The sequence below is a fragment of the Mastigoproctus giganteus genome, chromosome 5 (assembly GCF_048544385.1).
Source record: "Mastigoproctus giganteus isolate SK-2022 chromosome 5, ASM4854438v1, whole genome shotgun sequence".
In the NCBI taxonomy this organism is placed as follows: Eukaryota; Metazoa; Arthropoda; class Arachnida; order Uropygi; family Thelyphonidae; genus Mastigoproctus; species Mastigoproctus giganteus.
Window position 1 is genome coordinate 53,052,070 of NC_143579.1, and position 25,352 is coordinate 53,077,421.

The 25,352-nt window shown below is 36.3% G+C and overlaps 1 protein-coding gene across 1 annotated transcript in view; it reads right to left on the minus strand.

Annotated features, from left to right (window-relative positions):
• Window positions 1–25,352, minus strand: part of Vps15 (vacuolar protein sorting 15) — a 316,929-nt gene that overhangs the window by 24,393 nt on the left and 267,184 nt on the right. Inside the window, exons 30-33 of the mRNA XM_090374029.1 lie at window positions 19,541–19,625; window positions 19,282–19,379; window positions 5,996–6,100; window positions 5,200–5,325 (exon numbers count right to left, since the gene is read on the minus strand). Of these exons, the coding sequence (XP_090230155.1) occupies window positions 5,200–5,325; window positions 5,996–6,100; window positions 19,282–19,379; window positions 19,541–19,625 (414 nt within the window). The remainder of the gene's footprint in view (window positions 1–5,199; window positions 5,326–5,995; window positions 6,101–19,281; window positions 19,380–19,540; window positions 19,626–25,352) is intronic.

The window sequence follows — 25,352 nt, forward strand, 5'->3', positions numbered from 1 at the left end:
CAATTTTGAATGATTTTGTGATATTTTTCAAAAACACATTACTGGAGGTAACTACCATAAAACAATAAAAACAATTTGCAATTTTGGGTTTATTGGCTTTTCTGTTAGTGCAATCTATTATAAATGGGTAGTAAACTTGATCTTATTGCATTTGTGATAATACCAATAACTGGAATTCTATGGGTTTTTATGTTACTGTATTATGGTGAAATGAGTTCCCCTTCACTGAAATCTTCAATCATATAAAAAACATTAATAAATTTTCAGAATCTTCTCTTCATTCCTATTTACTTATTACAATGGTGGAAGGAAAGCAACCAACAGAATGTGCAAGTGGTGGCAGGGCTAGGAAACGCAACAAAATTGATTTAGAAATGAAGATGATTAAGAAGTACAAAGCAGGATAAAGTTTTTCATCTATTGCACAGGAATTACGCCTCACTGCTTCAACAGTAAATACTATTTCAAAGGACAGCGGGTGTATAAAAGAACATGTTAAAGGATCAACGCATTTAAGATCAACAGTGATCACAAAGCAGCATTCAGGTGCTATATCAAAGATGGAAAAGTTATTAATAATATGGATGGAAAATCAGATTCAGAAGCAAGCAAAAGCAAGAAGTATTTATGAAGACATTAAGGATAAGTACAGCAAACCCAAGTCAAGTCTGTGGTAAGCAATGAGTGTTTTAATAGGTTCAAGCATCGTGCTGGTTTCCAAAAAATTAAAAAGTATGCAGTGAAGTCGCCAGTGCCAATTCTGCCGCAGCAGCAGAGAAATTTTGTGATGTGTTGGAAAAAAAACCTCTTCTAAATTTCACGGCCCTCAATCTCCGCAGTGGCATACTTATCAGCTGGAGATGTTGATTCTGGCAACAATGTTCGAAAGGTAAAACTTGCTGATGTCCCCTTCCTTTTTTTTGTAATTTTGTACACTTTTGTAATTTTTCCTGCGCAATGAGATAAAAAATATTGAATAAATAATTCTATTTACATGTTCGTCAAACATTTCTTTTTTGCTTCAATCAAATTCAGCACGCATAGTTGCGAGTGCTGCATAAGCATTTAGGAAAATTCTGACTTATGTAGAGTTCCGTGGAACGCAACTCTTACATAAGTCAGGGAGTTCCTGTACTAGGACACAACACATTCACACAGCCATACACTCTGAATATGAGACATCACATTACATACACTTAAAAAAAAAAAAAAAAAAAAGTCACACCACACTCATTTGGCATTGCAAAGTTTACACACATGACTAATTCATTCACACAAGGTACACACCTTAACCTATAGTAAGAGTATTTTTTTTTTTTATATAAATACATATCAAGAGTGCACATTCATGATGTTTAATAGAAAAGGACATTCCCATTCACCCATACATTTACTCACACGCCGACCGGGCTAGCCGAGTGGGTAAAGTACCTGCCCGACAACCCAAAGGTCGCGGGTTCGATTCCCGCCTCGGGCTTGGATCACTGTACTGCAAAAAAAACCTTTGGAGGTGCAATATGGCCACAGAAGCCGATGCGCCAACAACTACCAAATCAAAAAAAAAAAAAAAAAAAAAAATTTACTCACACACTCAATTTCTCTTGTCACAGCACTCTGAACAACAACACACACTTCTCTTTTTTTGTGCAAGCTAAGTAGTTCCACTCTTGCACTCAGAACATATTTATGCATAAACTACTCAGGTCAACTTGCACACATACATTCATTTACCCATACTCACTCATACATGCACCCAGTCATAAAGACACTCTTACACATCAAATGCAGTCACTCAATGCATTCAAAAACAGGCCCACATTCAGTCATTTCATACAAACTTAGGGCAATCTCACACACACACACACACACACACACACACACACACACACACACACACACACACACCCCCCCCTTGGGTCAGTTCAGGAAAAAAATGTTATATCCTAGCTCACATCAGTTTAGCCTGGGTGTCAAAATTAGTCAGGCTGGGTTTCCTAGCGTGTATAAGCAAGTAGATTGTATTCATTTGAGTGGTGGTGAGGGGCAGAGCCAGCCCATCCACACACCAGTCAAGTTCGGAAGTAAAGTGTTTCTTGTGGTCATTATTGATATAGCCCAGGGTATCCATTAGCTCCTTGGGAAGTATTTTGCTACCAGTGATCAACAGGGAGGATGGGACCAACATGTGAGATGTTTCACAATGTAAGGAATAGGTAGTCATTTACTTTTAATGCTGGGGCTAGTGTTACATTATTATTCATGGCCTGGCATTGGGTTGTTCTGCATAGTTCAAAACAGATTTTGAATATTCTATTTATGCCTTGTAGTAGACTTCAGTTTTTGGATAACCATTCTCATATAATGTTCAGTCATACATATTCCAAATACTTATTTAAAATATTGCTTTTCAATGTCCTTGATGCTGTGGTCTGCCGATGTAGATATCTTCAAAATAATCAGTTATGGAGAACACAGTGAGTGGTAATACCTCAGACACCTCCTGAAAATCTGCAATTTCATTATGTGAAGGAACAAAAATAAGTGCTGCAATCATTCTCATTTTAAGTGAAAATCCTATATCATCTTGGTATTGTGTTGTTTTTGTATCAATGTAACTTAATATTTCTATATACAGTCTGTCCTCGTATAGCACGATAGTTGCGTTCCTAGAAACCCTCATGCAATGCAAAATCGTGCAATATAAACAACAGCCCCTATGGGAAAAGTAGGGTTAGGTTCCGACCACCCAAGATTGAACACACATTTGGAACCAAAACATTACCAAACACAATAAATAATCGGATAATTTTAATCGTTATAAAATACTTACGTATTTTATAACGATTAAAATACGTAATAAAAATAATATTATATTATAATAAAGTATTTTTTACGGATAAAATATGTATTTTATTCGTAAAAAATTTATTATATTAAATAAAATAGTCGTAATAAAATACTTACGTATTTTATAATACGTAAGTATAAATTATAATACGTAAGTCGTAATAAAATATTGCTAATGCTTTTGCTTCTATCGTAAGCAAACTTGTTTTTTGTTTGATTTTCTATCCAAAGAGATGACAGCCGTTCCATCTCTTCCAATTCTTTGTGTCTTAATCTAATGGATTTTAATTACACTTTAAGTTGTTCCCGCTATGAAAGTTGTTTTTATTTTCTCTGCATTCTTTGTAATTCTCCGCATTGCCTCATTTAGGTCTGTAGCACGTGCAATATCACATGGTCTTTCATTTCGCTCAAAGCGTTTCACAATTTCATATTTTTTCTCTATAGACAGAAGCGGATTGGCCATAAGCCTTACGGGAGAAACCACGGTGGGCCGGAGGTCGGTGTGATTTTGGCCATAAACCGTAGTATGAGGCCACTACAAATTTTCCCGGGTAAGAATTTTTGACCCAGTCCGCCTCTGTTTATCGATATTGCTTCTTTTTTTTTTTTCTCTCTGAATCTGCAGTGTCTTAGCCAGGACGCTTCCTTTTCACACCTTTTAAGTATTTTACTCGTTTTTAGGGAATAAAGCACAATTACAAAACGAGGAGGCATGCTTGATACACATAAACAAAGCTGCGCGCGTATAGCAACTGAATAAACAACACCGTAAAGGCCGAGATACACTATTAACACCTCACATTTTACTAAAGCACATTTCTGGGGGTTACTACCATAAAACAATAAAAACAATTTCCAGTTGCGTTTCTGCTAGTGGAATCTGTTATAAACTGGTAGTAAACTCCATCTAATTGCATTTGCGATTATATCGATAGCTGGAATTGTGTTGGTTTTTACGTTATTATGGTGAAATGTGTTTCCCCTTCACTGATATAAAACACATAAATACATTTTCAGAATCTTCTTCGTTCCTATCGTGTTGCGTTCAGTTGGGGTGATTCCGCATTCGACTGCCATTTCTTGTAAACACAAAGGCGAATCGTGTATAAGCGAATTCGGTTCGTGTTATATAAGATAACGTTCCCCTATTTATAAATCGTGTATGATCGAATTCGTGTAATGCAAACACGTGTTATACGAGGACCGTCTGTATATTTTTGTTAGGGAAAAAAAAAAAAAACACTCATAACAGATAACAGTTTCAGGAGAAAGATATTTCGTGCTATTAAAAATGGATTTTTCACAAACAACCATTATACTAATCAGTGTTTCATATTAATAATGAAATTCATAATTACCTGCTCAAGCAGAGCAAATTGCTTCAGTCTGATCTGTCAGAAAAGAATATATGCAAAGAATGCCATACCAACTGACAAAGGCATTTATTGTAAAGAGTTGACAAAACATATAAGGTGTGGTTTTAAATGTTCTATCAAGGAACCGTTAGAAACACTCTAAATAACTTGCACTTTTATGGGTTCGAAAAACTGAGATTCTTTTACATGCAGGTGTGGAGAATCATATAAAAGGAATTCTGGGCCATTCTTGTAGTCTTGAATGATCAGGTATAGCAAGATCTTCATCTTGTAATGGCACAAAGAGATGGAGTACATGCATGTCGTCTTTAACATCTAATATCATGTTGTAAATGGTGATGGAAAGTAATTTAAACATTGAATCTTCAGTTACTATTGAAATGTGTATATTGTGTGTCTATTTGTTGCAATACTTCTTGCATATTAACAGTAGACATCTATATTTTTTGTAAAACAGTAATAATTTCCCTTCTAGACAAACCCATGGCATGGGTATGGTTATGCCAACACCCAATGCAACATTTTTTTTTGTTTAATATACAGAATATAAATCCTACAAAATTATAAGCTTATCTTTTTCAGCTCCCACAAATTCCATTATGCTTTAGGATGGAAATCTGAACTGTTTTAGAATAGGGAAATTCATAAAATTAAGCAAACTGTAAAATGTAAAACTGCCCTAAGAATCTATCAAATAGAATATTTTCAGAAATGAATAGGTTGACTTGCACAACTAAGCATGTTGCAAAATATAATCCTGCATTGCAGCTACCATCCTAATGCTAATACCTTTGATTTGTATAATAGAATATTCCAACTCAAATGTCTTTAAAGGGAAGCTATCAGAATTTCACTCTAAATCTAAAAGAATATGATAATTTAAAATCTGCTATCTATCTTTATTATATTTTCAACCTCCATAATTACCTATATATATATATATTTTTTTTTTTTTTCATATTTTAATACTTACCTTTTGGATGGGAGACAGTTGTGATAGGTAGCTGAAACCTCATATCCCAACATATCAGGTTTCCTTTAGCTGTTCCTACTACAAGCCAACTTAAGTGGGGATCCACAGAGAAAGTTGTTATTAATCCTAAAAATAAAAAATAATAATAACATAAAAATAGAATAAAATGGTATATACTGTATGTATTAATTTTTACATTATTAAGTGTCACAGTTGTATTACTTCTTTTTTTGGAAAACCCTGTATTTTCACTGATGCCATAAACTGATTAGAAAGTGTTCCACGAAGAATATGAGCAATATTACAAGTCAGAGGAGGCCCCTATTCCATATCAAAATCTGATTTGTAAACTTCCAAATGCTGCAGTACAGTATATAACAATTGCTAACATTCATAAAATTGTCTTTCCTTTTAGTGTCCCAGAGCTTTTGGTAATAAAATGTAGTTTACATTTTGTTATAATGATATAGTTTTTAGTGGATAAAAACTGCATCATGAAAATTTGTACGCTAGGCTAGTTAATACTGAAGATAGCTAGCACATAATAACATTTTAACTAATCACATTTGCTTAATGACAAATTAACTAATCACATTAACTACACTTAATATTAGATTTCCTTTTAGCTTTACAAGTGGCATATTGCTTTAAACAACTAGTTATGACAAATACTGGAATGACGAAGTGAGATTTAGAATCACTTATCTATAGTTTACAATACTTTTACCATAAATTTACTTTTTTTATAGTAGGATAACACTGTTTCATGATATTTTGACATTTTCACACTCCTTACCATGATGTGCATCATTCTGCAATTTCCAAGCTCTACTTTGTGAGCGCAGATCCAATCCAATAATACTCCCATGAACTGTTGCATAAGTTAAAACAGACTGCATACCTAAGGAATGTAAAAATATCACTTTGAAATAGATGTTGAAGTTAAGATTAATACAGGTATTCCTTGAATTATACAACAGTTATGTTCACAGAAACTCTTATTTATATTTAAATCATGTAAATTCTGTTTCACTATAAACTTACTATATTAGAATGGGGATGTGTTCTTTATACTCAATCTTTTGAAAACAAAAATAAAAATAGAAGTACAACATACAGAAACTATGTAGAAATAAATGTTTACATTAACAATAAATACAAATTCTTCTTCTTCTTTATGTTCGCCTTCCTCCCACGTTTATATGGGGTCAGCATTTCCGTCCTTAATTCTTTCCCTCCATTCCTCCCTATCCTGGGCCTCTCTCCTCCATCCTCTCTCTTTTAAACCCTCTGCCACCTTGTCCTTCCATCTCAGCTTAGGTCTCCCCCATTTCCTCTTCCCTATCACCTCCAACTTTTCACACCTCTTCCCCACATACTCCTCACTTCTTCGTTCCACATGTCCAAGCCACCTCAACCTAGATTGCTGCATTTTTTTACTCAGAGGCCCACCTTAACCGTACCTCTGATGTAGTCGTTTCTTATCCTGTCCTTACTCGTCACACCACACATTCATCTTAGCATCCTCATCTCTGCCACTTCCATCTTTTTCTCCTGGGCCCTTGTAATCGGCCATGTCTCAGTACCGTACATCAATGCGGGTCTAATCATAGTTTTATACACTCTTCCCTTCATTTTACAATTTACTTTCTTATCACACAGCACCCCACTCATCTTTCTCCAGTTCAACCATCCACATTGCACTCTATGCTGTATTTCTGCACTCAGTCCTCCATCCCTCTCAACGTTCGATCCCAGATACTTAAATTTCGAAACTGATGGTAGCTTTTCCTCCTGCAGTTTTATAGAGCTCTCATACAATAACAATAGTAATTACAATAAATACAAATTATTAATTACTATTAACAATTATAAATTAATCCAATCTAGCTTTAACTGTGTAGCAGTTTGCAGGTATTAAAATGGCAGAATAATACAAGAAAGCAAAGCTTAATAGTGACTTTAGTCAAATAAATAAATAAAAATGAAATAAAGACAACCAAACTCTTGGATCAAATAGTTTGGATGAGTTTTCTAATCTGGAAAATGCATGAATACATTCCACATTAGGACCATTCTCTGCAAAAATTTTGTTGGCTTCCTTGAGAAGGGAGAATGAATCAAAAAGCCGTTTGATGGATGGGTTGTTGTTTGTAGGTTTATTGGTTGAAGCATTACTTTGACCATATTGTGCCACTATTGGGGGGGGGGGGCTGATATTATTTCTTCAACATCTTTTTCAGATTCCCATTTTTGTTGCATTTGTGCTGACATTTAACAGACCTTCTAAATTAAGCTAGCAGTTTTTTGACATCATCATCTACGATAGCCTTCAAGGAAACTGCATCATGTCTAAAAAAAAATTAAAATATTAAAACAAAGTTATGCATACATCTTATATCAGATATTTCTCAAACAAGCATGCATGCATATATGATGCAGTATTAACAGTTATTACATCATCTGGCGTGTAGCTATAAAAGTAATTCTAAGTAGCCTAGTATGTTTGTGCTAATGCTGAAATGGGAAGGTATGTGAAATTAACACCATACAAAAAAGAGTGTGGCTGTTCATTGGGTAAAGAAGAATTTTTCTGTACATGAAATAACTATTTTCATCTGCACTGTAATTAATCTACAATTTTGTAGCTACTTAGAAAGCAGCCACAAAATGAAATGAGCTATGTTTCTAGGAGAAAAGGTAATAAGAGAGTAAGAAGGTTTATAGCATTCCAACACAGAGTACTAGTGTTTGGACCCCAGAAACCAAATTTTTTTATTTGTAAACCTAAAAACAAAATGGGAAGAGCATACTGGAGTAGTAAAGGACAATTCTGTGACTATTAGATGAAAATACCAAAATGCAAGGAAATACCAATGGTGGTTCCAAAAGTTCAGGTCTACAGTTCAGCTGATGAAACATATTCAATTCAGTGATGACATACTGACAGCCATACTTCAATAATCCTAGTGTAACTGTTGCAGAGTTGAAGAACTTACCCAGGAAACTCAAATTGATCCATTCCACCATTTATCACCACTTGCAACAGGTGGGAAAATTGGCAAAACTTGGAAAGCAAATTCCACATATGTCTCCATATAATCATTTACCAGAGAGCACCCATTTTTCATACTACTGGGAATGAAAAATGGGTGCTTATCACAATATTAAGTATTGGTGATAGTGGGTTAGTGCCAGAGAATCTGCTACACTACAGTGAAGCAGTGGTTCACCTCAACTAGGCTTTTATGTGTGTGTATGGTAAGATATTTAGAACACAGTTTATTTTGAACTGTAACAGTCCAATAAAATTATTACCAAAGTCAACTGCCAGTAATTCCAAAGTCATTAAAAGTCATTACATTACATGATAAATGTCTTTCTCTAATGCAAGAGTTTTTGTGTTCCATCAGGTCAATGAATATTAAACAACCACGTAGAACCCTACAATAGTATCCCAGTGGAAAAGGACTTAAAAGTTCTATAGCTGTCAAAAGTGCTTCATAATTCTTCAAAGAAAAAGAATTTTACAAACATGGTATTGAAATGCTTTCAGGAAGATGGCAGATGGTCACAGAAGACAGAAAAATACATATTTGATTAAAACTTGATTATAGTAATATCTATAACAATATAGTTTCATTTTTATTTTAAAAAGGGGAAAAAACATTACTTATGGGATGACTTTATATAAGAATATATGCACAGTTTTTAAACTTTAATATGCAAAATTATTCATTTTCTACAATTACTGATATATCTAAGTTATGCTTGGTCATATCTAAAGGATGATTTTGATATATTTTATTTGTTTCCATGGATTTATGCTCATTAATAAGACAATTTTCAATTACTAAAATTGTAAATTCTATTTTTCCTTAGGGGGGGGGGTTATTGATTATAATAACATGCATCATTTTTTTTCCCATCTGGCTACATTTTATTTGATTTATTATTAGTCATTAGACTAATAATAAATAATTTGGTCATTTATTTAGAGGATGTCTAACATCTTTCATGATTCACAAAAGCTTTCATGCTCTGTTTTTCAACTTTCTGAAAAACAGAGCATAAACATAAAACAAGGGATTCCCACCATTTTAAGACAATATGGTGGAAGAAAGTTTAGCAATTGATGGATGTTATGCTTGAAGTTAAAAATGATTTCTTCAACAAGTTAAAAATGGCAATATACTGTTATCTGTTATAGTATTTTAAGATAGCTGTTTAACAATTGAAGCTGTATTATATAATGTGAAATGAATATTGCTAAACATAAAAGAATAATAGTACTATACTAATGATAAAAAGAGAAGTATATTTATGATAGTCATTTTTGCTCAAGTTTTAATCCTCTAAATATGCACACTTATTGTAAAAAGCAAATATGCTCTCATTGCAATGAAACTAATCAAGCTGTGTGTGTGTGTGTGTGTGTGTGTGTGTGTGTGTGTGTGTGTGTGTGTGTGTGTGTGTGAGTGAGTGAGTGAGTGAGTGAGTGAGTGAGTGAGTGAGTGAGTGAGTGAGAGAGAGAGAGAGAGAGAGAGAGAGAGAGAGAGAGAGAGAGAGAGAGAGAGAGAGAGAGAGAGAATGTGATTGTGACTAGAGCAATATCATGGTTTTGATGCCAAAAGAAAAGAGTATGGAAAGATTATGGAGTAACTTTAACTAGAGAAGTGTAAATAAAAGCTGTATGGAAAACAGCTGTGGTGAATTTGTCAAAATTCATTATTTGATTTTTTTGTGTTGAAAATTTATTTTTAAATTATGTTTGCAATGTTTATGTTTAAATTATATTAATTATGTCATGGAAGATGGAAAAATATGAACCAAATGCTAATGAATTGCAGTAAATTTGAAGCAATGTTGATTGTTCAAATGAAACTTATACCAGCATCTTATACTTATACCTTATACAAAGTAACAATATACATTTGAATGAAGTCATTCTCTTATGAAGGAACCTTAATTCTTGCCAATGACACTGAAAATTCTGATTTTAGCCAATTTCCTTGCTGTAAGAACTGATGCAATTTGCGAGCTTGTATTCTTTTGAGCTTGAGGTGCATGTTGTTAATATGCTGGTTGTTCATACAAGATGTATGAACAATCAGTTCAAGCTTTTGTAAATTGTAGTGTCTCGAGATTGGCACCTATGAGAAGATCTTATTGAGATGTTTAAGGCCTTGAATGAATTGAGTAAGCTCAATGCTGATGACATTCTTCCTCTTGCTCAGACTACACACAATGAGGGGACATAAATCCAAATTGAGGAAGGATGATTGTAGGATAGATATGTGGAAGTTTCCCCTTCAGCCAGTAGGTTTGTTATTTGTTTTTTTTTTTAGGAGCATTAGCAACTAAGGCCATATTGCTTCGTGAATATGCGGTAGTCATTCCTGACCTTTCCGCATCCTCTGTATTTGGTGGTGACGGGTTCGAACTCCGGTCTAATCAAGAAGCGTGTGCTACACACTGCTGCTCCTTCTCACCTGGCTACGGAGGCGCCTCAGCCAGTAGGTGGTTGATTGCTTTGTGGAAGTGGGCAGTTTGAATAAATCCAAGGAAGAGCCATACAAATTACTGGAGAAGATGGACAGGTTGTGTGGCAATTTTTTTTTTTTTTTTTTTGGGCTGATGCTTTATAAGATTGCTTTCTTGCCTCATTTGCCACTACTAATACTGATACTGATATTTACAAAAGTAAAAAGTTCTCTTGTGATATTGAGTTCTTTATTCTATGTTAAGATGGAATCACCTGAGTAATGGAAACAATGGTTATATAAACAGTAAAAATATATACATCTTTAGAAATAATAAACAGTCTTTTTCTTTTTTAATAATCTTTCAAGTGTTTCAGTTTAGCTAATACTGGTTGGCACCAATTTCCTCCCTGAAATAATTTCGACACTTCTCGTAGGAAATATGTTCAAAAACTCAGATATGCGCTTAAAAAGTTCTCATCACTCAAATGTAGATTAATGACTGAAAACCAAGACCTGCAGTTGGTTTAATCATCTTTTCCATCTATTTTATCTATTTATTATTTTTTCCCCTATAACATTCAGAGATTTCTAGAGCATTCAGGAGCTTCTACAATGTTCAAGATGGTTCCAGAACATTCTAGAATATTATTACGTGCAGAAGAAAGGTAGAGATGTTTTTAGAAGGTTATAGAACTTTTATTGGAGTTCTTTAGAAAAATTGTAACCCTTCTAGAAACTTCACTATGGGTATACACAGCGCGCCAATTAAATAAAAAGACTGCATGCACTCTGAGTTTAGTATTAATGGTAGAGGCCAAAATAGTACACGATTAGATCCGCTACAGTGTGCTCTTTCCAACGAGTGCATGTTGAAACTTGTCTGGTCAGTAGTTCATGATTTATGATGGAAAGGGTAATAGTAGTTTTGTACATGTCATCAGAAAATTGAAAATGGAGCAAAGAGCAGTTATCAAATTTTATTGTAAATTGGGAAAAAGTGCTACAGAAACTTTTGATGATTTAAAAAAAGTTTATACTGATGAATGTTTGTCATGATCAAGAGTGTTTGAATGGCTTTCTTGTTTTCATAAAGGACGTGAGTCATTAGAGGATGATCCCCGACCTGGCCGACTGATCTCTGTTCGAACACTGTAGATTGTCACAAAGGTTAGGAAAATTGAGACTGAAGACAGATCAATTTCAAAGAGGTTGCTTGCTGAGATGATCGGTAGCAATAAGGAATCTGTACAAGAAATTCTAAAGATATGGGTAAGAGAAAAATTTGTTCCTGTTTTGTACGGCATTCGTTGAGCTGATTCAAGCAATGAGAAAAGAGAGTCGAGTGTTGCATCGAGTGTTTTTGGAAAAAAATCAATTCCAGGCATTGAATACCACCATATTCTGTGGATTTGGCTCCCACAGATTACTTTTTGTTCCCCAAAATCAAAACAGCCACGAAAGGAATGCGATACAGGACGATGAGGACATCCAGGCTGCAGTGATTGTCCAGCTGAAAGCGGTACCAGAAGGAGTTCTAGAAGCATTTTCAAAACTTGTATAAAAGATGTAACAGTGTGTACACATCAGAGGGGATTACAGCCAGGCCTCGCATAACATGAGTTCGATTAACGCAATTTTCAGTTAACGCTATTTGAAAAATTATACCACTTTTCACTTTACACGATGCAAATTTCCAGTTAACGCGATCTTTTTTTTTTTTTTGATGCGATAGTTGAAAAAGATTTGAATCGCGCGTTAAGCTTACCGTGAGTCATACGGTCAATAAACAAACGTTTGCCTGCTGCCCGTTTCGGTGTGTTCCATCAACCATTGGAAGAAGACGTGTTACTTGTTTGTCTCCTGCTAATAAAGTTAATGCACACTTGCATAAAAATTCAAATTTTTAAATGAGCCAGATGAAAATGTTACCGCAAAGGAGATAACGGTAAAAGAATTAGATGAAATCTTTCGTATCGTAGAGAACCTCCAACAAAAGGTTTGAGGTTTTCTGCGATATTTATTTCGCCAGGGCCCAGAGAAGATTGTTGTCAGCTATCGGAAATTGATTGATGAAAAGAGAAAGTCAACGTTGTTCAAATATTTCCGCAACAGTCATTTCTTCATTGTGTATTTTATGTCAGAGGTTCCCAAACTTTCTCGGTTCACGGCGCCCTTAGTGTCTCAGTAATTTTTTTCAAGGCGCACCCAGACCAAAAGAAATACCTAACAGTTCCGTTTAGTAGTTAGGTCCAAACAACTTAATAAGAAATGTTGAAACTGTGAACTACCTCGAGCTAGTAGTTTGCGAGGTGTCCGACAGATGTCAAGTATCACTGTGTTTCCCTCGAAAATTTAAAATATTCCACGGCACACAATTTGGGAACCGTTGTTTTATGCAATAAACATTTAATTCCATAATTATTTTCATTATCTTTTACATTGTATACAGTTAAAAAGTTATTTTTAAAATTCTTTATGGACATTCCAGAAGGTCAAGGACCAATTATAATTTTTCCTATTGATTATCATATTCGATTAACGCGTTTCCATTTTGCGCGATGCGCTTGTGGGACGAATTAATCGCGTTAATCGAGGCCAGCCTGTACTTAGAAAATATATAACCTTACTTTGTCGTTAGTGTTATTCTCTTTTTTTGTAGTAGCATCAGTCTTGTTATTTAATTGGCATACTGTATACATGAGTGGGTTCAGTACCAAGCAAGCATTTTTTTTTGTTTGTTTTTCCAAGTGTATTTTTTAAACTGTGTGAGTGTATTTCAGGAAAAATGGTGAAACTTAGTATTGGTAAGGACCATATGGTGCAAGGAAGCCTAAGGCTTATGCTGCATCAGCCAACAAAAAAAAAAAAAAAAGAAAAAGAAAAAATAATATTAATAAAAAATAAATTAAATAAAAAAATAGACAACCTATGTGTTTCCCTCCTCCCACAGGTAACTATCCAGCTGATCTTTGAATTTTCCCAAACTGTCAGCGTCTACCACCCACGTAGGTGACTTATTCCAGCAATTTAAAACTCACTAGCTAAAATCAAACTTCCTGCAATTCAGTCTAAACATCTCTCCCCGTAACTTTAATTAATGGCCCCTAGTTCTAGAATTATTTATAACCGTAACAATTTTGTCCTCGTTCATTTTACTTATGCCTCTCAGAGCCTTAAACACCTCAATCAAGTATCCTCTAAGGTGCCTAGTTTCCAAGTGATGGAACTCACATATTCAAAGTCTTTCAATGAAGTCTTTCTTTCCTCATATGGATGCCCTTTTGCCGATCTCACCAGGCAAGTTACCAGTCTTTGGACATTTTCAAGAAGCTCAATGTCTTTCTTTAGGTGCACACAGTATTTCAAGTAGTCTAACAATAGCCTTATATAATGGGATTATGACGCCCTTGACTCTACTAGCAAATGTTCGATAAGTCATCGATAGGACACCATGGGCCTTCCTTGCAATCTGCCTACAATGCTCAGCAAACTTCATGTCTGACCATATCATCATACCCAAGTCCCTTTCCTCCACTACCAGCTTTAGTTCAACTCCATCAAGTATATAAGTTATTTTGGGGTTGCTGTTCTCCAGATGTAAGACCTTACACATAACTGGATTAAAGCTTAGCTGCCACTTTTCTGACCATCCCCGAAGTCTATTTAGGTCACTCTGAAGAAACTCTGCTGCTTGGAGGTGATCATTAACTACTCTACGAATCTTTACATCATCTGCAAATTTAGATATCACACCCTCTATCCCTTCTTCGATGTCATTTATGAAAATCAAAAACAAAACAGTGGTCACAAGAATGATCCTTGGGGAATCCCACTTCTTACATTAACCCAATCTGAGGAATAACCATTTATTACCAACCTCTGCCTTTTGCCCTTAAGCCACCCTGCTGTCCATCTAAAGATTTTCCCTGTGATTCCAACCTGTTCCAGCTTATAAAGTAACTGCCCATGTGGGACTGAGTCAAATGCTTTGCTGAAACCTAAATAAACAGTGCCAAAATTATTCTCTAAATCCAGCTCATGAGTAATCCTGTCAAAATAGCTAACCAGATTTGTTAAACATGATTTTCCCTTTACAAAACTATGCTGTGTATCCTTCAAAATTCATTTCTGTCTAAATGATCCTGAATTCTACCCTTGATCATTATCTCCATGATTTTCCCTACTACTGAAGTTAGATTGACAGGTCAGTAATTTCCCACTTCAATCTTAGAACCGCCCTTCTGTATTGGAGATACACTGGCACTTTTCCAATTTCAACTTTATCTCCCCTGAGTCTAGTTATGCTCTCATAATTAGCTTCAATGGTTCAATGCACTCACATGCTGCCCCCCCACTTAAGATTATAGGGTATATGCCATCAACCCTAGGAGCCTTACTGGCATGTAGGCTCGAAAGTTTTTTCATTAAATAATCATGTGAAATTTCAATATCATTAATTAGATATTTTTCAACTTCACTCCCATAATTTCTCTTTGCCATAAAGGCTTTTTTCTTCTGTAAATATTGATGCAAAGTAATTGTTGAGTTCATCTGCAACATCAGCTGGGGTATCTAATACTGTCTCACAGTATGTCACAGACATTGTACTTGCTACCTGAGAGTCTAAAACGCTGATGGAACTGATATTTGGGTGACACTCAAGTCAAGTGGACCCAATTTCGGCGAAGTCCGGATGGTCTGTGACAGGCAAATCCTCTGCTTGCACCTTCACGATGGTGGGACTGTTAGTAATTCTGGGTATAACCTCCATACACAAGTACATGGTGGATGACCACCCAGGAAGGTAGTAGGTGGGTCACCACCCAGTAAAATGGAAGTAGAATGTACATTGCATTCTACTTCCATTTTGAGAAACCTTGCCCTGCTCAATCAGCTTCAACTTCTCGAAAATCTGGTACCAATTCCTTAAATGCCGATCTTCAGATAATTCTCCAGTGGGGCAAAGACAACTTAGTTGATTTCAACCCTTCTACAACTCAGTCTTGTCTTATATCTCGCAAAAAGGATTCTTCTGCTTCTATGTTTATCTTTAGTAACACTCCGATTTCTAGGCAAAATGATATATCTCTTTTGGAGATTACACTGACTTGTAATCTCTCTTGGCACAAGCACATTACAAATGCAATTCCTCTGCATCTAAAAAAACTTGATTTTCTCTTTCGTTTCTCGGCGTTACTTTTCTTCCAAACAGCTGCTCACTCTGTATAAATTGCAAATCCGCCCTGCCATGGAATATTATTCCCACATCTGGGGTGGTGCTCCCAAAACCTCTCTCAGGCTTCTTGATTCCATTCAGAAGAGGGCAGTTAGGTTAATTAATGATTCATCTCTAACAGAGTCTCTCCACTCGCTGTCTCATAGACATACTGTTTCTGCTGCATGCCTCTTCTACAGATACTTCCATGGGCACTGTTCTTCTGAAATTGGCTTCTATAATTCCCGCTCTCTTTCAAAACAGTCCGAACACGTGCCGCCACCAGCCAACATCCATTTACTGTCCAACTTCAAACTCACAGAACCAACTTTTCATCTTGCTCGTTTATTCATTCAACTGCCGTTTTCTAGAACAACCTTCCTTTATACGTATTTCCAGTCTACAGAAGTTAAAGTCCAATGTCAACAAATATCTTCTTTCGTCTTCTCAACCTCCAACCCAAGCAAGGTACTAAGTACTATAGGTTCTAATACCTCTCGTGTTTGGGGTTTACATAAAAACATCCATTACATAAGTGTCCAATCTAGTTTGTCCGCCTGTTCTTTGCATTTATGTGAAGAATTCCTTATCCCCATTCTTTGCCAGAGATTTCTCATAATCTGTCTTTCCCAGCCTAACCTTTTCTGTGGCACTATTACAGATCAATTTGTAGCTGTTATAGGCTTCAGTACTTTTTATTGCTCTGTATAAAGTATTTCAAAAAATGTATGTGTTTCAGAGAGCGAGTGGTGAACAAAGTGAACCACTCGCTCTCTGAAAAGTGAAGTTTAGGGAATTAGCGCTTGTACAAAAATATGCAATTTTTTTACAAATAAAAATCCACAATTTATTAATTGTGTTCTTATGTGATTGTACCTCAAATGTACATGAAACATGTTGCGTTCTTTCTGAAATAAGCCTGAGAGCTTTTGCTGCATTTGCAGAGAAGTGGTATTAAAATCGCAGCCGAAGCCTTTTGGATGTAAAGTCAGAGATCAAGATAAAGCATGGGCTCCAGATATTTCCTGTAGGTCATGTTCAAGGATATTAACAGGCTGGATGAGAGGTAGTCATAAATTGATGGCATTTGCTGTTCCAGTGAAATGGCGGGAATCTCAAGATTACATAAACGATTGTTACTTTTGCATGACCAATATTTCTGGTTTTGTTGGGAAATCCAAGCATAAAGTAGAGTATCCCAACATACCCTCTACGCTAAAACTGGTTCCTCACAATGATATAATGCCAGTGCCAAAGCCACTAGAAACTTATGGACTTGACTTTCATTCAGGATCAGAAAAGGCATCTCCAGAAGATGCAGAACCCAGAACAAGTACAGATCCAGACTTTACAACTTTTGATACTGCAAAGCCACATGTAATCACTCAGGTAGAACTGAGGGATTTTGACCTCTCCAAAACCAAGGCTTAATTACTAGGATCATGGTTTCAGCAGTAGAATCTTCTTGAAAAGGGTGTCAAGATGTCTTTTTATAGGAAGGGGCAATCTAGCATAATAACCTATTACTCCGTGGATGGTGCTTTGGTTTACAATGTCCAAATGAAAGTTACATCTGGAGCACATCCCTGAGCAGTGGAGGCTTTTCACTGATTCATCCAAGGTTAGTTTGAAAGCAGTTTTAATCCATAATGGAAATAAGTATCCAGCTATACCATTGGCCCATGCAGTTCACATGAAGGAAATATATATATGAGAACTTACAGGTTCTTTTGCAAAAAATATGCTATCAAGAATACAAATGAAATATCTGTGCCAACCTAAAAGTGGTAGCTTTGTTGCAAGGTGGATACACTGTACTGCTGCTTTTTATGTGAGTGGGACAGCCGAGCGAAGGATTCCACTACAGGGTAAAAAAAATGGACAGACCGTTCAGAAACTACACCAGGCCAAAAAAATGTAGCACATTGGTGGATAAGTCAAAAATCTATTTACTTCCATTGTACATCAAGCTAGGTTTGATAAAAAATTTGTGAAAGCGATGGACAAAAAAGGAGAATGATTTTCCTGTTTGAGACAAAAGTTTCCCTGAATCAGTGAGGCCAAGATAAAAGAGGAAATTTGTGTTGGTCCTCAAATCAAACTCCAATTGAAACTCAAATTCCAAGATGAGGAATTCACTAAAAAATTAAATGCTAAAGAAATAAGAGCCTGGAAGACATTCGAAAACATCTGCTGGAACTTTTTAGGCAATGAGAAATTACAAAATTACAGTGAAATTGTGGGTGAGCTAATTTTAGCATAGAGAGTTAGGATGCAACATGTTAAAGCTTTGTTTCCTACATTCCCATTTAGACTTTTTCCCGAAAACTTGGAAGTGGTCTCCGATGAACCCAGCGAAAGGTTTCACCAAAATATTTCTCAAATGGAAAAAAATACAGGAAAAATGGAGTCCAAATAAGTTGGCAGCAGACTACTTTTGGAATCTTGTACAGGAGACACCAATGGACAACTATAAAAGACGAAAATGATAAAATAAGTGTTTTGTTATCAGATAAACATTTTCTTAAAATACAATAAGGTTACCAGTTCTATTGTTCAATATTTAGTACTGTATGTAACATTTTCTTAAAATATCTGAAATCTTTTTTATTATAAACTTAGTTTTTTATTTTAATCCCTTCTCCCTTAAAATTGGTGGGAGGTCTGTTTAAGACTCAGTATTCAGAGAATGTACTGTGGTGTGCCGTACTTGGCACACCTTGACTGTGACACAGTCGGAAACGATTGTGGGGTGATGCCAGAGGGCAATCGTGGACTGTTGTGAATGCTACCTGGTTGATCCTGCCAGTAGTCATATGCTTGTTTCAAAGATTAAGCCATGCATGTCTAAGTACATGCCTAAGCAAAGTGAAACCATGCGGCAATACAGTTGCCAGATTTGAATTCTGCAATGTCAAATCTACAAGAATCACCCTGAATTTTAACAGGGAGCAAAAAAAAAAAAAAAAAAAATTTTTTTTTTTCAACCAGTGTAATTCAAGGATCTGAATAATGCAGATTAGGCCAATAGGTTTCTTAGTGGTTTGCATGTTCTTAGTTTGTTACTGTGCCCCTGAGGGTAAACAAAATGTAGAACACATCCATTACATTATATGTCTTAAAATGTTAAAGTGGCACCATATTCTTAAAGTTATCCCATGTTCAATGTTGTGCTGTGAGTTTAATAATTTATGTAAAGATAAATAAGGATGAAGCTTTTAACATATAATGCTAGATGAACTCTGACTGAAACAAGAAATATTACTTTCAAATGTGAAGCAGATAATGTGCAAAAAGTAACCGTGAATGATTGCATAAACTGTTCTGAGATTATATAGTAAAACTTTCATAATGATTAATAATAAACAGTAAACATTTTACCTGTATCAAAGTGATTCATATCCACAATATGACCATCTTCCTGAATATTTAATTTTGTAGCAAACAAGGTATTGGACTTCACAGAACTATATTCTATTCTGAAGGAGGGGGGGGGGGAAGAAAAAACATTTACACAATTCATATAAAAAGAAAGTTGTTTTTCAGGAAAGATTTGTCAAAATTATACTTATATCAATTATAACCTACTAAAGAAAGAAAAAACAAAACACCAGATCAAATCTTTTTTCTCTTTGCATACCTAATTACCTGGAGACTACCACTGTCAGATGCTGCAGCTAAAGATTGAAGGTTCTGACAAACTGTTAAACAATTGACAGGCCCATCTGGAAATAAAGGAAAAATATATATATATATATATATTTTTTTTTTTCTTTTTTTAATTAAATAGCTCCTATATTTTTTCTAAACTACAGTTTTATGGGAGAGGTGAAACTATATTACGCTATGAACAACATTCTTGTTGAAGAATGCTGTTTGTAGTGACTTAAAAATCACTGAAAAGACAGGAAAAAATTTTGATTTTAAAATTTTTTAAAACAGTAAAACAAAGTCTGCTTATACAGAAAAAAAGAACAACAGGAAAAGAAGGATAATGCAAAAGCCAGTGAAAGAGTAAAATTACATGTCTCCTTGACTAGCTAAAGCTGTCACAGACTGAAACGAAAATATCTGAAAAAGAACGGAGGAGGAATTTGCCTGTCAATGCCTCATCTTTTCAAGGGGAAGACACAAGGCACTTCAGCAGGTGAAGGATGAATGTAGCATTTAAATAATCCCTCGACCCAGAAGGACACAACCAACAAACATATTGTTGGTTGTGCCCCCCCCCCCCCCACACACACACATGCACAGACTCCCTCAAAACACAACTGGCAGAGTAGAGATTACTACTGACTATAAGTTGTAGCAGCAACCGATGAAATGAGGTAAAAGTTGGAGGGTGGGATGTGTAAACAGATGAAAATTTTAAATACACAGCTCCTTAATATAACATATTGTTGGTTGTGTCCCCCCCCCATGCACAGACTCCCTCAAAACAAAACTGGCAGAGTAGAGATTACCACTGGCTATAAGTTGTAGCAGCACTTTCTAGGAGACATTTGTTTTAGTTAAAAACAGCTTTTCTGACATAATGAACACACTCAATGTTAAGGTGGGTGAGGGGATGTGTTTAACAGTGAACATATTTCAAACTATACTACACTGTGCTAAAATCAGAAAGAATTTTGGAAGACAGTTATGAAGGTACACAAGGTTTACTGAGATATTCTCATCTCTCCAGCTGGTGCTTTTTAATGATGTAAAATTTTTAAAAAATCCGATACCAAAATAATCAAATAAAACAGAAAAGAAATGAAATATAAAGAAGGCATCTGCTGGGGCCTCATCTCATCAGGAAGCACAAGGCATCAGTGAATGACAAAATCTAAAGGATACAGCATTTTTATAACCCCTAAATTCTGCCATAGGCCTGGGCTGAGTGGCTATGGTTCTATGATCTGACAAGTCAGATTGCTATGCTTAACAAGACAACTAAGACTAAAGGAAGTAGAGAGAAGCTTTTGAACCAGGCTGTTAAATACCATCAGTAGTACCTTCTCAATGGTTGTTGTTGTTATTTTTGGAGCAAGGGCTGCTCAGGCCATATTGCGTCTATCAGCGATGTGAAAGATACTCATGATGACTCCTCAGTCAGAAACGATCATATAAGTTTATCCGTATGATAAATGAGAAAAATTCTGTGAGGTTGGCATCGTTACCTACGATATTACAGAGCTTCAAAGATTCTTTAAGATTAGGAAGAAAACTGAAAGAGAGTTGCCTGGCATGTGAGTATAAGGTGCATTCAACAAGAATGTGCTTCATTGTGAGTGGAGTATTGCAGTGTGTACACTGAGGAGGATCATTACCTGTGAGGAGAAATAGATGGGTAATGTGACTGTGACCAATTCTTGCTCTGGCTAGGACTACTTCTTCCTTTCTGTTTTCCCGGAAGCTGGAGGCCCATAACTGCGGATCTGGTTTTATTTGAAAGAGTTTATTATCTGTATTAGTTTGCCATATAAGTGTCCATTGTTCCTTATACATTCTTTGTATATTGGATTTGTAGTCAGCATATGGAACGAGAGCACATGATGAATCTGAATTAGAAGGATGTTTGGCAGCATAGTCTGCACATTCATTTACAGATATCCCAGTGTGGCCTGGGATCCAGCAAAAGATAACTACTAACTGGCATTTCTGAGTATGTATCAACATACATCTTATAGTTTTTATTAAAGGATTCTTTGGTGAGGAGGTGTTTTGTAAGACTATAAGTGTACTCTGCAAGTCCATATATATACTCTTTTTGATGGACAGATGGAGAATATTTTCTAGGGCAAGCTTGATGGCAAATAACTCAGCTGCAGCACCATCTATGTGATACAGAGATGGTGCTGCAGCACCTACTCCACTATCAGACTTTGATCCATCGGTATATATTTATGTAAAAAAGAGGATAATTTTCTCTGTGAGCAGTATGGAGTTGTATATTGATATTTGAAAGGGAATGTTTCCCCAGTTTAGGAAGTAATTGTCGCAGGATGGTTTAATATAGGCCCACGGGGCGACTGAACAGGTTGGATCTTGGAGGACTTTTTCGAGATGCACATTCCAAGTTTCTGATAGTGCCTGTAATCTGATACCAGTAGGCTGAACTGCACTGGGTTTATTTCTATAGAAAATTTTAAACTGTGGATCACTAAGTATAGGCCAAATTGGGTGGATAGGCACGCTTTGAATTTTAGCTGCATAATTCAGAAGTAACACCTTTCTTCTGAGACAGAGTGGAACTTCACGGGCTTCAATATAAAGGCTTTGTACTGGTGATGTCCTATATGCTCCTGTAGCAATTCTGAGGGCAGAATGTTGAATAGGTGCAAGGCGTGTTAGCACGCTTTCCCTGGCAGAGTCATAGACTGGGGCACCATAATCAAGACGAGACCTAATTAAAGTTCTATACAAATGAAGCAGGGTATAGTGGTCTGCACCCCATGTTGTTGAAGAAAGAACTCTGAGTATATTCATTTTTTTTCTGGCAAGTAGTCCGCAGATATCTGACATGTTCTAAGAAATTAATCTTACCATCAAAAATCAGGCTGAGGAGGCGAATACTTTTCATGACTAATATAGGATGATTCGGTAAGTGAAGCTCTGGTTCAGGATGCATCTTTCATTTGTTACAAAAATGAATGACACTATATTTCTGTTGTGATAGTCAGTATCCATTCTGTGTCACCCATAGTTCAATACTGTTAAGAGAGATTTGTAGTTGCCTTTCGATGAAGTTCATATTCTGTGAACTGGAAATAGTCAGGTCATCGGCATAGAGATATGTATTTACAGGGTCGGGTATGCATTTGGTTATGTTATTTATTCTTATTGCAAAGGTAGAACTCAGAACTGAGCCTTGTGGGACTCCTTCTTGAATACAGATTTGCGAGAGGACTTGCTGATAGCGAACTTGAAAAGTTCTATGCTGAAAGAAGTTTTGTATGAAATATGGTAAGTGGCCTCTGAGGTCAAGGGAATGAAGATCTTTCAAGATGCCAAAATGCCAAGTGGTGTCAAAGGCCTTCTCTATGTCAAGGCATACCATAATGAGATGCTCGTTTCGGATAAACGCATTCCTGATGTTCGTTTCAGCTTTGACCATGAGATCCAGGGATGATGGATTTCTCCTGAAACCAAATTGGCTCTCAGAGATTAGATATTTGGAGTCAAGATACCAGGTCAGTCGGCAGTGTATCATTTTTTCCAGGGTTTTACTCAAGCAGCTGGTAAGAGAAATAGGTCTATAGTTGTGAGGAAAAGAGTGATCTTTCCCTAGTTTGGGAAGTGCCAGTACATAGAAGTGATGCCAGCATGAGGGGAATGAATGTTCAGTGAAAATACAATTGTAAAAAGTCAGCAGCAAGGATAGTGCTTTGTTATCTAAGTGTTTAAGCATTATATAATACACTCCGTCTGGACCAGCAGCACTGTTCTTTGAGGTATATATAGTTTCTTGAAGTTCAATCATAGTAAGAGGCCAATTGTATGATAGACATGATTTGGTTTTGAAGTTCAATCGAGATTTTTCAGCTGAAGCTTTAATCTTCTGAAATGACTGATCATATGCAGTCGACGCAGACCACTATGAGAATACAGAGCCTAAAACATTTGCAAATTCTGCAGGAGTACACAGCTCCTGTCCATTACAGTTGAAAATTGGGGAGGATAGAGGAGGAAATATGCCATTTAGTTGTTTTATTTTTCTCCATATTATTCTAGAATCTGTATTTTTATTAACTGAATTTGCAAATCGGACCCAGGAGTCTCTTTTTGCTTTCTTCCTGATATGGTGAGTCTTGGCTCTGAGTTTTTTATAATTTATAAGATTATTGGTAGTAGGATGTTTGTGGAATATATTCCAGGCTCGGTTTTTTTCTTTTTTGGCACTCTTAGTCCTCATTCCACCAATTTATGGATCTACGGAAGCTTGACTGTGACTGTGGGATGGCAATAGACACAGCTGCTAGGATTTGTTTAGTGATATGGTTGGTGACTATGTCAATTAAACAAGATTCAATGATCTGATTATGAAAGGATACATGATAAGTATATTTTGCCCAATCAGCCTTGGAAAATTTCCATTTCATGCAGTTTTCTGAAGTCACAGAGTGTCAAGTTTGAATTTTACAGATTAGTGGATAGTGGTCACCGTTGAACGGATCATCCAGAGCTGTCCACTCAATACAAGGAAAGAGGATCGGAGAGCAGATAGATAGATCTATTGAGGACACAGTTCCTGTTGGGAGATGGATGTAAGTTGGTGAACCAGTATTTAAAATGGTTAAATTCTGCCATTTTAAATGTCAATGAGCATTTCAATAAGTTGTCCCCATCCATCTGCATTGGGAGGGCCCTTCAATGGATGGTGTCCATTGAAGTCGCCTAATAAACAGAAAGGGGTTGGCAACTGTAGAATTAAATCTTCAAGTTCATGAATAGTGCAAGGCTGATTGGGTGGCAGATAGATAGAAACAAGTGTTATAGTGACTCTATTGAAGCTGTTGCTATTCGCATAGCAACAGCTTCAATAGAGGTCTGCAAAGGAATACATCTGCAAGGGACTCACGAATCTATGAGAATAGCTGTTGTTGTTGTTATTTGGTTTTTAGGAGCATTAGCAACTAAGGCCATATTGCTCCAGGATATGCGATGGTCATTCCCTGACCATTCTGCATCCTCCGTATTTGGTGGTTACGGGCTCGAACCCCGATCTAATCAAGAAGCGTGTGCTATGCACTGCTGCTCCTGCCCACCTGGCTATGGAGGCGCCTATGAGAATAGGAACCCCACCATGAGCTTTATTTGTAACCAGTCTATCTTCTCTGAAAAGAGTATAATTTTTGATCGAGAGAGATACCTTAGGAGTTAAATGTCTCCTGTAAACAGATGCCAACTGGATTATGAAATTTAATTATTTCCTGGATGTCATCAATATTGCTACGCAAGCCTCTGCAATTCCATTGGACTACGTTGTTCATTGCTTAGATTTAGATGGAGGAGCTGAGTCTGTCTGTTTGACGCAGTCACTTTTAATTTTATCTCTTTTTGAGAAAACTGATCTTGTGTCTATTGCATCCTCTGGATGGATCTCCAGAATGGTTTTTGTTTCATCTTGACTGGGGATTTTATTGGCATCGATAAAGATGGAGTCTACTGGCTGTTTGCTAACGGGATCTGCATGGGCAGCAGGTGGTATGGTGACTGGCGTGTTGTTAGCCCTGCTAAATACGTTGCTTTGATGACTGTGGTACAGAAGAGAGCAAGGATCAAGCCCATTCAGAAATGGGGATGTTTGGTGGAATTGATGTATCAGTTTGGATTGATACCGAATGAGATTTTTTAGAGGCTTCGGCATATGTACGTCTAAGCATCTGTAGTTGCAATTGCTTTCGTGCTTCTGGGAATGAGACTTTCTTTTATAATTTGTATTTCTGGATTTTTTTCTCGTATTTCCA